Below are 12015 nucleotides of genomic sequence, written 5' to 3'. Positions count from 1 at the left end.
CCGAACTGCCGAACTAACCGGGCAAGCTCCTGTTGAAGTACCCATTGACATTAACTGCACAGGGATACACATATCCTCGAAAAGGAACTTTCAATCGTACCTTTGTATCTATCCCGACGAAACCCTCCAACTGTACCCTCAGACTACTTGCCCGCAACAGGCGAGACATCACCCCGCATCGCATAAGAAAGCTGCCCGCATCCAACCACCAACCCACCACACCAACCACAACCACATCATGACCGACTCAAAAGAAGCCCTGCTCTCCAACATGGACGACCTAACCCAAGACCCACCCCCAGCCTACCACCAACCCAAACAAACCCGCCTTCCACGCCCACCACCGCTAGGCCTCCCCGTCCTAAACAGCCTCCGCAACCGCCGCGTAATCCTAGCCTCTCAATCCCCGCGCCGGCGCCAAATCCTCTCCTTCCTAGGCCTTCCAAACCTAGAAATCATCCCCTCAAATGCAGACGAAGACCTACCCAAAAGCCTCGGGCCCTTTGAATACGTACTAGCAACAGCAACAAAGAAGGCCCAAGCAGTCTACGCCCAAGAAATCAACAACGAAACCGCCGGCGAACCAGCCCTAATCATCGCCGCTGACACAATAGTCGTCGATCCGTCAACCGGGTCAATCCTCGAAAAACCCCGCTCAGAAGCTCACCACATGACAATGCTCCGTTCCCTCCGCGACGTGCGCGATCATAAGGTCTTCACTGCGCTAGTCGCCATGGCGCCGCTCGCTTCAGCCCGGGACCCTGGGTATGCGCTCGAGAGTACGGTTGAGGAGACGGCTGTGCGGTTTGATGGGGATGTCACTGATGAATTGATTATGGCTTATGTGCGCACCCGTGAGGGCGCGGATAAGGCGGGGGGTTATGGCTTGCAGGGGCTCGGGAGTATTCTTGTTGAGAAGGTTGATGGGAGTTATGATAATGTTATTGGGATGCCGCTTAAGGCTACGCTTAAGCTTATCGAGACTGTTATGGCTAAGGCGGATGATGAGGAGGGGTTGCCTGAGGATGGGGAGGAGAGTGATGAGTTGGAGTGAGGGGTTTTGGTCTGAGGGGGGATTTGTATAGTTTTTTGGTCGTTGGTCGTTGGTCGTTGGTTGTGACGCTTTATATATACTTGCATTCCGTATAGTGATCTCTTAGATAGAAATAAATGCATCCAAATGGACTTGAACGAGATCTGATATTGAGTATGCCTGAATGGGTGTTGCGTTTATTATTATATGTTGTAAATTATGGAGTTCAGTCGATTTATATATCTGCTGTGACCCGAAACATTGATACGCCACGAGGTTCGATGCGAATATCCGTTTATCTACAGCCGGACCCAGTCTCTAGAACAAATCAGATCCATCGGTAACTCATACCCAAACAACAACCCCAACAATCTACAAATGCAACACAAAATATCTTCTCGTACAAGGGTTACATTCCATATTTTTCTATAGCTCAAACCCAACCCGATCACAGCGGGAATTCAGCACCGACAAAAAGAATCGGGCTCAGATGAGACAAACAAAAAGAAAATCAACGACATATACAGAGGCCAAGGTAGAGGCGGAAGCGGAACGCCTGGATAAACCAGAACCAAGAGGTTATAAAAAAAAGAGAAATAAGGAAAGGAAACTAGAAAGACAAGCGGTGCAGCAATCTATGCAGTCCAGATGCGACGAAGAGCCTCGGTGACACCAACGTCGTTTGTCTCAAACTCATACAGACCGACGGCGGTGGTGAGGGTGAAGGCGCGCAGGAGCCAGTTGCAGGTGGTGCGGAACTTCGGGACGCGCTTGGGGGGAAGTAGTCGACGATGGCAGCCCTGGATGAGACGGGACATGTTAGGTGGTGTTCATGTTGGGGTGTAGATTTAGATTTAGATTTAGATCTAGATCTGGGGATGTGCTCCAGGGATGGAAGTGAGGTCTTACTGGAATCCGATGTGAGAGTGGGCGACAATCAGAGAGCACAGGATGGCGTCCATGACGGGGTTGAGGGAGCCGGCGGCGAAGGGAGCGATGGTGAGAGGGACGAGGCCGACACAGACGGCTCTGTTGTCGGTTAGTTCTGGGTTCTTTGGATTGCTTGTCTCCGGATTGCCCGAAGGTGTGACTTGAGCTGATGCTGCTGCATGCGAAGGGGAGTACGAACCTCTCGAAAGTCCAGTGGTAGCTGCCCTCGGAGGGGTGAGTCTCGGGGATGGGAGCAGGGTCGTTCACTGTCACGATTGTTAATATCAAGGACATGAGTAACAGCGGTATCGCGATCCGAATGGAAGCATTTCCCGAGGCCACCACGCTCAGCAGATTGTATGAATGGTAATTTATTCACGTTTTGCAGGCGGTTTGGCAGGTCGAATGCCCGCGAAAGCGTGGGTAGGATCGGGATAGGCAAGGCGCGGAAATCACATACGGGTTCCTTCAACGGACTCTGAATAGCGAAAAAGACATTAGCAAGACTGTCACAGTATCTGGTATTTCTCATTCATTCCGCTTCTCTCAATTCTCCATTCTCTCCGTGGCAGGGCCTACTTACGAGGCAATGGGGGCAGGATCTGCTTCTTAGCCGAGGCGTGGAAAGCCACGACCTGCGACACACCGACATTCTTCTGGAGGAAGGGCCGGGGAGCGAGAGTCTGCCTCAGCAGGGACGAGCGCGCAAAAGAAGCCATTGTGTGGTGTATGGAAGAGAAACAACCTCGCGGATGAAGTTGGAGGCCTCGGGAGTCCAAGTCGGGTATGTCATCCTATTACAGGTCAGGTGATTGGTCGACGGTCCGCCCAGCCGAAATTGGCCGATGCTCGAGAAACATTTAGCCCGACTTACTTTTTTATTGCTTACTTCTTTACTCCCTGGAGCTATATTGATTATTCCAATTTTGACTACTGATTATGGCTACTTGCACTTATTTGCTTCCCTATTTGCAGAAATCTTATTTTGTGCCAATGGCCTGTCTACTATCCTAGCCGAGGTATTCAATACCAAATCCCTTCATATATTGAAAAAAATTATGACGCCAATCTCATTATTTCATCAGTCTCATAATGCACTTAGAACTTAAGGACAGCCTTGCCCATGTTCTTGCCGTAGAAGATACCGACGAGACCCTCGGCAGCGTTGTCAATGCCGGCAGTCTCGTGGATGAGCACCTTGAAGGAGCCATCCTTGATCCACTTCTGCACATTCTCCTGGTGCTCCTTGGTGTAGACATCACCCATGCCCTTGTCACCAACGATGAAGCCGCGCATGTCAATACGCTTGACGAGGACGTTGTGGATGTTCTTGATGGGGTAGGGGGCGGCGTTGTACTGGGAGATCAGACCGCAGACGACGATGCGGCCGAAGTTGTTCATGGCATCGAGGGCAGCCTCGAGATGCTCGCCACCGACGTTCTCGTAGTAGATGTCGATACCCTCGGGGGCGAGACGGGCAAGAGCGGTAGCGGGCTTCTCGGTCTTGTAGTTGAAGCCGCCGTCGAAGCCGAGAGTCTTGGTTATGTACTCGAGCTTCTCGTCGGAGCCGACGGATCCAATGACGCGCAGACCCTCGTGCTTGGCGAGCTGGCCGACGAGCTGGCCGACGGCTCCGCTGGCGGCGGAGACGAAGATAGTCTCGCCCTTCTTGGGCTTGCCGATCTCGTACAGGGAAGAGTATGCGGTCAGACCGGGCATACCTAGGGGACCGAGGAAGACGCGAATGTCCTCGATTCCGAGGGGGTTCTCGAGCTTGCGGATGCGGATCATCTCCTTCTCGCCGACGGCGACGTACTCCTGCACGGCGACATGGCCGATGACGAGGTCACCCTCCTTGTAGTTGGCGTTGTTGGAGCGCACGATCTTGCCAATGGTGGCGCTCTCAATTGGCTTGTTGAGCTCGAAGGCGGGGGCGTACGACTTGGTCTCGGCGGGGCGCATGCGGCCACGCATGTAAGGGTCGAAGCTGGTGTAGAGGGACTGCAGAACGACACCATTGTCGGGGGCAGCAACGTTGGCGTCATAGGCAGCGGCCTCGACGGCCAAGTGCTCGCCGGGGACAGGGTATCCCTGGGGGATGGACTTGAAGACGAGAGCCTTGTTAGACATTATGAAGTAATTATGATGTGGATAGAGGTAGAGGTAGAAGTGGAAGATATAGGTTTGGATATTTAAGAGAGAATGCGGTAACACAGCTCTTTTATACAAAGCTACACCAAGCGGGGCAGTCAATGAGCCGAGGAAGAATGCAAGATCTCAACATTTTATTATAAAGCAGACTGGGTCCGGAGAAGATTCTCGAGAAGGTTATGCTGAAGCTGGTAGACTCCACTATCTGCAAGTTTTGGTTTCAGTTGGCTGATTATTACTTGCAGACTGGCATGCGTAAGCTAAAATGGTCATAAATGTCCACTATGCCATGGTCTCAAAGCCCGACATAGGCAAAATCAGTGAGGCATTGGTGCATAACTGTGGCAACGGGATTCCAGTGGGGACCGGATGAATTGAATACAAGTCAGACCGACGGGGAAACTCCATTATGGGCAGGACGACCGTCCCTCGGCACGTCTCAAGGTTGAAAACGACGATTTTTAAGCACGGAGGAGCTTACCGTTTCGGGAGGCAGAGCCTGCTATGGAGGGGTAGATCAGTTGAATTTGTACATAGTATGGTATTTATGAGAATACAGACATGAACTGGAGTTAGTCGATATACAAAGTACTATTGTTGAGGTCATTATGCAGACTTTTCAAGGTCTATGACCAGAGCTGGGTGTCTGGCCGGGTGGTAGCAGACTGTAAAAATGAAGTCATCCAAAATTATGTATTAGTCATGCCCGGAATGGGAACTATGAATATGAACGTTCTAAATAGCTGGAAGATGCAATTTCAGGCCTTGCCGGCGAGTGCACCTGCTGCCTTGTCGATAAAGAAATGCTTGCTCTTGATCATCTTGACCATGAAGCTGAAAGGCACGAATCCAAAGATCTGGCCAGTGCCACCAGTTTCGCCCACAGGCACCACCATCATAATGCCATCACCTTGCTCGAAGGTCTTGATAGCACCAGTGCCAATAATATCGGCCTTGAGGTTTGCCGCCGCCACATGTGCCTGCTCTATGGCCTTGAAACTGAGACGCATAGAGTTGTTGGTGATATCGCCAGCGGCAAAGATGGGCAGTGATTTGCCATCGCTGGACTGGACACGCATCTCGCTGTTGACCGTCACCCAACCATTCTTGTCGAGGAACTCAGCCGGAATGAAGCTGTTGTTGGGCACCACACCGGTGGTGGGGATATAAAGATCGGCCGAAAGCTTATCGCCGCCCTCTAGAGACACAGTCCAACTTGACCCGTCATCAGCGGGGGTCTCTACACCCATGACTCGCTTCGACGTGATAATCTTGACCTTTTTCTGCTCGAGCATCTTGCGTGCGGCAGAGCTGGCTGATGGCTTGAGCATAGGGAGCACGCGATCAGTGGCCGAGACCAGCGTGATCGAGACCTTGCCAGCATTACCACTTTGTTCCACGGCTTCAGCAAGCTCACCCGCCAGTTCCACACCGATGGGTCCTGCGCCTCCGATAACGATCTCTTTCGCACCAGAAATGTGTCCCTGGGCCGACTTGATCAGCTCCTCCATATCATCGTGATTCGCCTGCTTGAAAGGGATCGAGGTGCCGGTGAGCGAGCCTGACGTGGCCGAGGTTGTACTGCCGGATGCGATGACGAGGTAATCATATGGTACGGCTGCAGAGGCACCACCGTTCGAGTTCACGGAGACAGTCTTGGCGGTTGTGTCGATGGCACTTGCAGTGCCTGCGATAAAGCGAAAGGCGTCAGGGCGGTAGCCTGCGAAAGCATCCTTGATCGGGAGCAAATACTGCTCCGTACGGAAGGCCTTGGGTTTGGCGACGATACGCGGGGCCGCGATGTTCCAGAAGAAGCTGGTTGAAGGATTGATCAGCGTGACCTGAGCGTCAGACACATCACGAAGCATCGAGTGGGCAATATGAAGGCCCGCATAGGAGCCTCCGACAATGACTACATTCACAGGGGCCATGGTGTGAAGTTGAAGTCTTCAAGAAGGTGAGTTTCCTTGGAAGTGCGAGGAAGGTTGATCTTATATGTCTTGGGACTGTCCCGCGTCTATGCAGGGCCTGCTGCAAGGCTTGAAGTATCAACAGACGTATTTCCCCAAGTCTTCCATGGGACAGATTTGAACTGGTTGGTCAGCATATTCTAGTTCCCCCGAGACTTCGGGTGTGGCTTTCTCCTATTTGCCGCTTTTACCTTCACATCTGAGGCGCTTCAGGTCCCTTGAGTACATTCTAGTCCGCCACGTGATAGCAGTCACGTGATATTATTCCAACACAGGTCTTGAAGGCATTTGAACACTCGAATGATGGCCTGAGAATACCGTATTCATCAAATCTGGCAATGCGAATACCAATATCTTGAAAGTTTTGCAAAAATGCATCCTTGCCAACAAAGAGACAATTCTGATGTGGGCACTCTTCGGCAAGACAAATATGCCTTATTTTGTCCAATATATATAGTGCCTCTGGAACTAGCCACTACCAAGGTCGTAGATATTCAATCAAACCTGCGGCTAGCTTACCTGGAATTAATGCATGTAATGTAGTGCTCAGTAGCCCATGAGATTATGAGATGCTCCATTTTAGTCACAGTCTGGGGTACAGAAGCGTGCTCAGTTCTACTGAGCAAAAAGCGGCAAGCGCTAGGCAACTAAAACGGGACTGAACAGTATAAAGTAAGCGGGAGAGGGATATATTTGAGCTCCGAACCGAAGCACAATAAGTAAGCATTGGAAATCCATTTGGACAGCCGTGATGGTATTTCCAAGCCTTTGTCAGTTTGTAGGTTTGACTAATTTGACTGTTTGACTAGTTTGCACCGCTTGGCGTGCTTGACTTAATTGGATTATTTATTTGACTGTTTGGCTTGTTTGCTCTCTCCGTCCCTTTTTCTTGTCAAAACATAGAGCAACGATAAGATGTAGAGCCACACACATTGTAATATAATATGATATTAGTGAAAACCGCGTCAGGAGCATGCGCCAATCACATTCATCCCACACCTTGTGACCTTATGAAACAGAAGGCATAGAGCAACGATAAGATGTAGAGCCACACACATTGTAATATACTATGATATGAGTGAAAACCGCGTCAGGAGCATGCACCAATCACATTTAGCCCACACCTTGTGACCTTATGGAACAGAAGTGGCTTCAGCATTTTACAGCCAATATAGTCCGAAGTCCAAGGCTCATATCTTATCGATAAGAGTCATGTGACCGTGATTATTTTTGCGGTCTCCTGGATCGCCCCAATTGCAATCTGCTTTTTTTATCATCCTTACCCATATTTTCCATCATTCATTCAAAATGCTTGGAACACTTCGCCGATTCGGCGTATCCAGTGTGCTCCGCGCGTCTGCGCCTCGTACCCTCTCAACGAGATGGGCTTCCCAGTTGCCGAAAGTGCAAGCTCTCTCGGCGTCTTCGGTGCTGACGAGATCGCTGCACTCTTCTTTCCCCAAATTCTCTGCCGCTGTTGCCCAAGAGTCTACTGAGACTGAGCCATCTCAGAAGATTGAAAAATTTGCAGAACTAGGAGAACAAGGCTTCATTGACAGCACGATCATCAAGAACATCACCCATCCTTCCAGGATGAACCTCGAGACCATGACTGAGGTGCAATCCATGACTCTTCGCGAGATTGTGAAGGGCGATGATGTGTAAGTTTTGCTATGCGTCAGCTATAAATCGAGATGAATTGATCCGCTAATATGCCAACCTTTTTCAGCCTTGCCCAGGCCAAGACAGGAACTGGAAAGACTCTTGCTTTCCTCCTCCCCACTCTTCAGAACATCCTTAATGATCCCGGTGTCGACGTTTCCAAGGTTGGACGTTACTCCAGAACCGCTCCCTCCGAAATCCGCGCCCTTATCATCTCCCCTACCCGTGAATTGGCCGAACAGATTGCTGTCGAGGCCAAGAAGGTCGCCTTCGGCACTGGCCTCATTGTGCAAACTGCTGTTGGTGGTACCCAGAAGCGCTCCGGCCTGATGAAGATTCAGCGCGAGGGCTGCCACCTACTCATCGGTACCCCGGGACGTCTTAAGGACATTCTCTCTGACCCTTGGACTGGTGTCTCTGCCCCTAAGCTGAACACCCTGATTCTTGACGAGGCAGACCGTCTGCTTGACCAAGGTTTCGCTCCTGATATCAAGGAGATCCAGGGATTCCTCCCTGATCCCTCTAAGATTGATCGCCAGACACTCATGTTCTCTGCTACTGTTCCCCGTGAAGTGATGTCTCTGGTGCGCCAGACCCTGAAGCCAGGATTCCAGTTTGTTCAGACTGTTCGTGAAGACGAGGTCCCCACCCACCACAGAGTGCCCCAAAAGGTCGTCTGGATGCGTGGTCTTGAGAACGGAATGCCTGCTGTCCTCGAGATCGTCAAGAACTACCAAGCCCGCCGTGCTAACGGCGAGGACCTCCGACCTTTCAAGGCCATCGTTTATTACAACTCGACTGCCGAGACCAAGTGTGCCGCTGACGCATTCAACAACCTCCGCCGTTCCTACGACGTCGGCACAACCCCTCTGGGTGAACTAAAAATGCTCGAGATCAACTCGCGCCTGACCCAGGCTGACCGCACTCGCAGCGCCGAGAGCTTCCGGAGATCTCCCTCGGGTATCCTGTTCTCCTCGGACGTGACTGCCCGCGGTATGGATTTCCCCGACGTTACGCACGTCATCCAGGTCGGCGTCCCTCGTGACACTGAGACCTACATCCACCGTCTCGGTCGCACCGCCCGTGCCGGCAAGGAGGGTGAGGGCTGGCTCCTCGTCCACAAGGGCGAAGATGTCTGCTTCCGCTCCCGCCTCGGCCGTATCCCCATCAAGGAGGATACCGCCTCTCTCCCCGCTGCCTGGGCCGACATGTCCCAGCAGGCCACCGATTCTTCCGCCACCAGCGAGACCGTCAGCCAGATGAAGGCCGCCATGGCCGCTGTTGGTCCTACCCACAAGATCAAGTCATACATGGGCCAGCTTGGCACAATCATTGGCAACTTCAGCAGCAAGAGGTTCGCTATAGAAGTATTGAACAAGCAGTTCGTTGACGGCTTTGGCATGGAGTCTCCTCCTCAGATCGCCCCCAGAGTTGCTCAGCAAATGGGTCTCGGTAAAATCCCTGGTGTCAACATTGGCACTGGCTCCCGCCGCATGATGGAGGAGAATGACTCCTCTTCTAGCGGTGGATTCTCCCGTGGAGGTTTCTCTCGCGGTAGTGACCATGGATTCTCCCGTGGTGGTGACCGCGGTAGCTTCTCTCGTGGCGGTGACCGTGGTTTCCCTCGTGGTGACCGTGGTGGCTTCTCTCGTGGAGGAGACCGTGGCGACCGTCGCGGAGGCTTCTCATACGGTGAGCGCCGTGGTGACCGCGGCGACCGCGGCGACCGCGGCTCATCTCGCGGCCCTCGTCGTGCCCTGGAAGGATTAGACTTTTAAATTCGGCTAAATCGATTCTTGATTTTTGCCAGTCACGTTTGTGGCTCCGCTGCTTTTGATATCTGCATTGGCGCCAGGAATGCCTTTTATGGGTTCGGATGAGCGAAAAGTGAAAGGAAGAAGCAATCATCGCATCGGGTGGCGTTTTGTCTCTTTCTTGGATTGTCTGTGTACTATACACCCTTGTTCGGGTGCTTTGTGTTTCTAATTTAGACTTCTCTCCTCTTGTCTTATACTCTCCTCGCTGTTTTGCGGGATTTCGTTCTGGATATCGAAGGGTTGACTTATTTGATTTCATGTACAATATTTCAGTTATCTGCCTTTATCATATCCCGAAATTCATTTTAATCCACTGAATATGAACACACTCTACTGCAACATGATAGAAAAGAAATATAAATTGTAACGTAGGCTTAGTAATGTAGCTTCTAACCAGATCCATTTTGGAGACATCTAAATCGTTGAATATGAGACAAAACGAGACCCTTATATCACACATCCCAAATATATCGAATATGAAAGGAACAATGTGACATAAAAATCAAACAGGCAAAACAAGAGATACACTTATTCACGGGCAATCATGTGCTCTCTGGCAGGACCAGTACCAATCCACTTAACAGGAACACCACCAATCTCACGCTCAATGAACTCGATATAGGCACGAGCATTGGCAGGCAGATCCTCATAGCGAGTAACACCCATAGTGTTAGACTTCCAACCAGGCAGAGTAACATACTCAACCTCAATCTTCTCAACAACGTTAGGATCAGCCGGGAAAGTACAAGTGGTCCGCTTTCCACAGGGCAAGTGGTAAGCAACGCCGACCTTGATCTCATCAAAGTCATCCAAAACATCGAGCTTGGTCAGGTTCAGCGCGGTGTAGTGGTTGATGGCGTGCGAGTAGCGGCACAGAACCAGATCCAGCCAGCCGCAGCGGCGGCGACGGCCGGTCGTCACGCCGAACTCGCGACCGACCTGCTGCAGCTTCTCGCCGTCGGCGTTGAGCTGCTCGCTGGGGAAGGGGCCGGAGCCCACGCGTGTCGTGTAGGCTTTCACCACGCCGATCACGGACTTGATGCTGGAGGGGTTCAGGGCCAGGGCTTGCACGGCGCCGCCAAGGCCTGTTGATGACGAGGTCACGAAGGGGTATGTGCCGTGGTCGAGGTCGAGCATCAGGGCGTTGGCGCCTTCGACCAGTGTGTTAGGCGAGTTCTTGTGCTCCTGCAGGAACTCGAGCTGGTCGACGATGTGCGGCTTCAGGAGGTTGCGGTATTCCTGGTTTGAGGGTTAGTTACATGTTATACAGGTGAACTATAGTCAGGAATGAGGCTTCTTTAGGTCCTCCTTCCGTTCCAATTGTCTTGTATCAGTGGGTTCCGCGAGATTCTTGATCCTGCATGAAGCCCCTCTGAGTCACATACCTTGAAGCGGGCAATCTCATCCTCGACACTGTATTCGATGTCTCCGTACCGCGTGCGGTAAGCGGTGTCAAGAGTGCGCAGCTTGCGCTCGAAAGTCTGCTCATCCAGAATCTCACCAACGCGCACACCACGGCGCGCAGCCTTGTCACTGTAGCAGGGGCCGATACCCTTACCGGTGGTGCCGACCTTACGGCCACCAAGACCCTTCTCCTCCAGACCATCGACGACAGAGTGCAGGTCGAAGCAGACGTGCGCGCGGTCAGAGACGAAGATGCGCTGAGCGGCGCCCTTCAAGCCCTTCGCCTCGATGGCGGCCAACTCTTTGAAGAAGCTGGGCACGTGGAAGACGGTACCGGCACCAATCAGGTTAATACACTTCGGTGAGACGAGACCGGAGGGCAGGATGTGGAAGTCGTAGGTGACGTTTTCGTGGACGATGGTGTGGCCGGCGTCTATATTCAATCAAAAGAAGCGGGTTGGTCAGTCCTTGTCCCGCGCTCACGATGGCTCGTTTCGAAACTCCGGGGTAGAGGCAATGCAATGCATTGAGGGCTTAAACGTACTGTGGCCACCAGCTGCACGACAGCACAGCGTCGCCTGCTGCGACAGCATGTCTGTGATCTTTCCCTTTCCTGTTCACTGTCAGCGGCCATCTCCGCGTTCGGGTCTTGTTCCCGCACCTTCATCTCCCCATTGACTGCCTAAAACGATGGAAACCATGATTGCTCGATTGACAAGGTAGTTGCTCGGTCAAAGAAGTCCGATTTAGTATTGCTCCGCGGTCAATTGCGTGGTGGTGGGGGTAGAAGAGAATATGTCCGGAGCCGATAGCGGGGCCAAGAGATTTGCCGGTGTGCCTTTCTTGTCCTTGACTTTGGGGCCACCCACAAGGAGATGTTTATGAAATTGATGCTGCAAAATTCCGTATATAAGACAGCAAAGCGTTTCTCAAGGTCTTTTTATTCTAGTGAGTCAGACTAACTTCCCTTCATCCCGCATCCGACCTAGCGGGGTGGCGGGGCTTTGCGGCCTTGATGCCTTGGTGCCTTGGTGCCTTGGTTTCGTTA

The 12015-nt window shown here is 52.0% G+C and overlaps 6 protein-coding genes across 6 annotated transcripts; 2 read left to right on the top strand and 4 right to left on the bottom strand.

Annotated features, from left to right (window-relative positions):
• Window positions 1-238: 238 nt before the first annotated feature.
• N7446_001496 (nucleotide diphosphatase) lies at window positions 239-1054 on the top strand (the record flags this gene model as incomplete). Its single annotated transcript, XM_058510245.1, has 1 exon — window positions 239-1054. One exon carries the CDS (start codon window positions 239-241, stop codon window positions 1052-1054), a length of 816 nt encoding a protein of 271 aa, XP_058375781.1.
• A 614-nt stretch (window positions 1055-1668) lies between these two features.
• On the bottom strand, window positions 1669-2682 carry N7446_001495 (CybS family protein; the record flags this gene model as incomplete). Its single annotated transcript, XM_058510244.1, has 5 exons — window positions 1669-1833; window positions 1969-2062; window positions 2163-2229; window positions 2424-2441; window positions 2547-2682. The coding sequence occupies 5 exons, from the start codon at window positions 2680-2682 to the stop codon at window positions 1669-1671; spliced, it is 480 nt and encodes a 159-aa protein (XP_058375780.1).
• A 379-nt stretch (window positions 2683-3061) lies between these two features.
• On the bottom strand, window positions 3062-4093 carry N7446_001494 (MDR family NADP-dependent oxidoreductase; the record flags this gene model as incomplete). The annotated part of the gene is made up of 1 exon (XM_058510243.1): window positions 3062-4093. The coding sequence occupies one exon, from the start codon at window positions 4091-4093 to the stop codon at window positions 3062-3064; it is 1032 nt and encodes a 343-aa protein (XP_058375779.1).
• A 779-nt stretch (window positions 4094-4872) lies between these two features.
• N7446_001493 (NAD(P)/FAD-dependent oxidoreductase) lies at window positions 4873-6045 on the bottom strand (the record flags this gene model as incomplete). The annotated part of the gene is made up of 1 exon (XM_058510242.1): window positions 4873-6045. One exon carries the CDS (start codon window positions 6043-6045, stop codon window positions 4873-4875), a length of 1173 nt encoding a protein of 390 aa, XP_058375778.1.
• A 1347-nt stretch (window positions 6046-7392) lies between these two features.
• helA (putative DEAD box RNA helicase HelA) lies at window positions 7393-9524 on the top strand (the record flags this gene model as incomplete). The annotated part of the gene is made up of 2 exons (XM_058510241.1): window positions 7393-7745; window positions 7814-9524. The coding sequence occupies 2 exons, from the start codon at window positions 7393-7395 to the stop codon at window positions 9522-9524; spliced, it is 2064 nt and encodes a 687-aa protein (XP_058375777.1).
• A 567-nt stretch (window positions 9525-10091) lies between these two features.
• On the bottom strand, window positions 10092-11668 carry adB (adenylosuccinate synthase ADE12; the record flags this gene model as incomplete). Its single annotated transcript, XM_058510240.1, has 4 exons — window positions 10092-10802; window positions 10949-11400; window positions 11512-11580; window positions 11629-11668. The coding sequence occupies 4 exons, from the start codon at window positions 11666-11668 to the stop codon at window positions 10092-10094; spliced, it is 1272 nt and encodes a 423-aa protein (XP_058375776.1).
• Between the last annotated feature and the right edge of the window lie 347 nt (window positions 11669-12015).

The sequence above is a fragment of the Penicillium canescens genome (assembly GCF_028828765.1).
Source record: "Penicillium canescens strain IBT 15451 chromosome Unknown utg000002l_segment0_segment0, whole genome shotgun sequence".
In the NCBI taxonomy this organism is placed as follows: domain Eukaryota; kingdom Fungi; phylum Ascomycota; class Eurotiomycetes; order Eurotiales; family Aspergillaceae; genus Penicillium; species Penicillium canescens.
The sequence above is the reverse complement of the archived record's forward strand: the minus strand, read 5'-3'. Positions and strand labels throughout refer to the sequence as shown.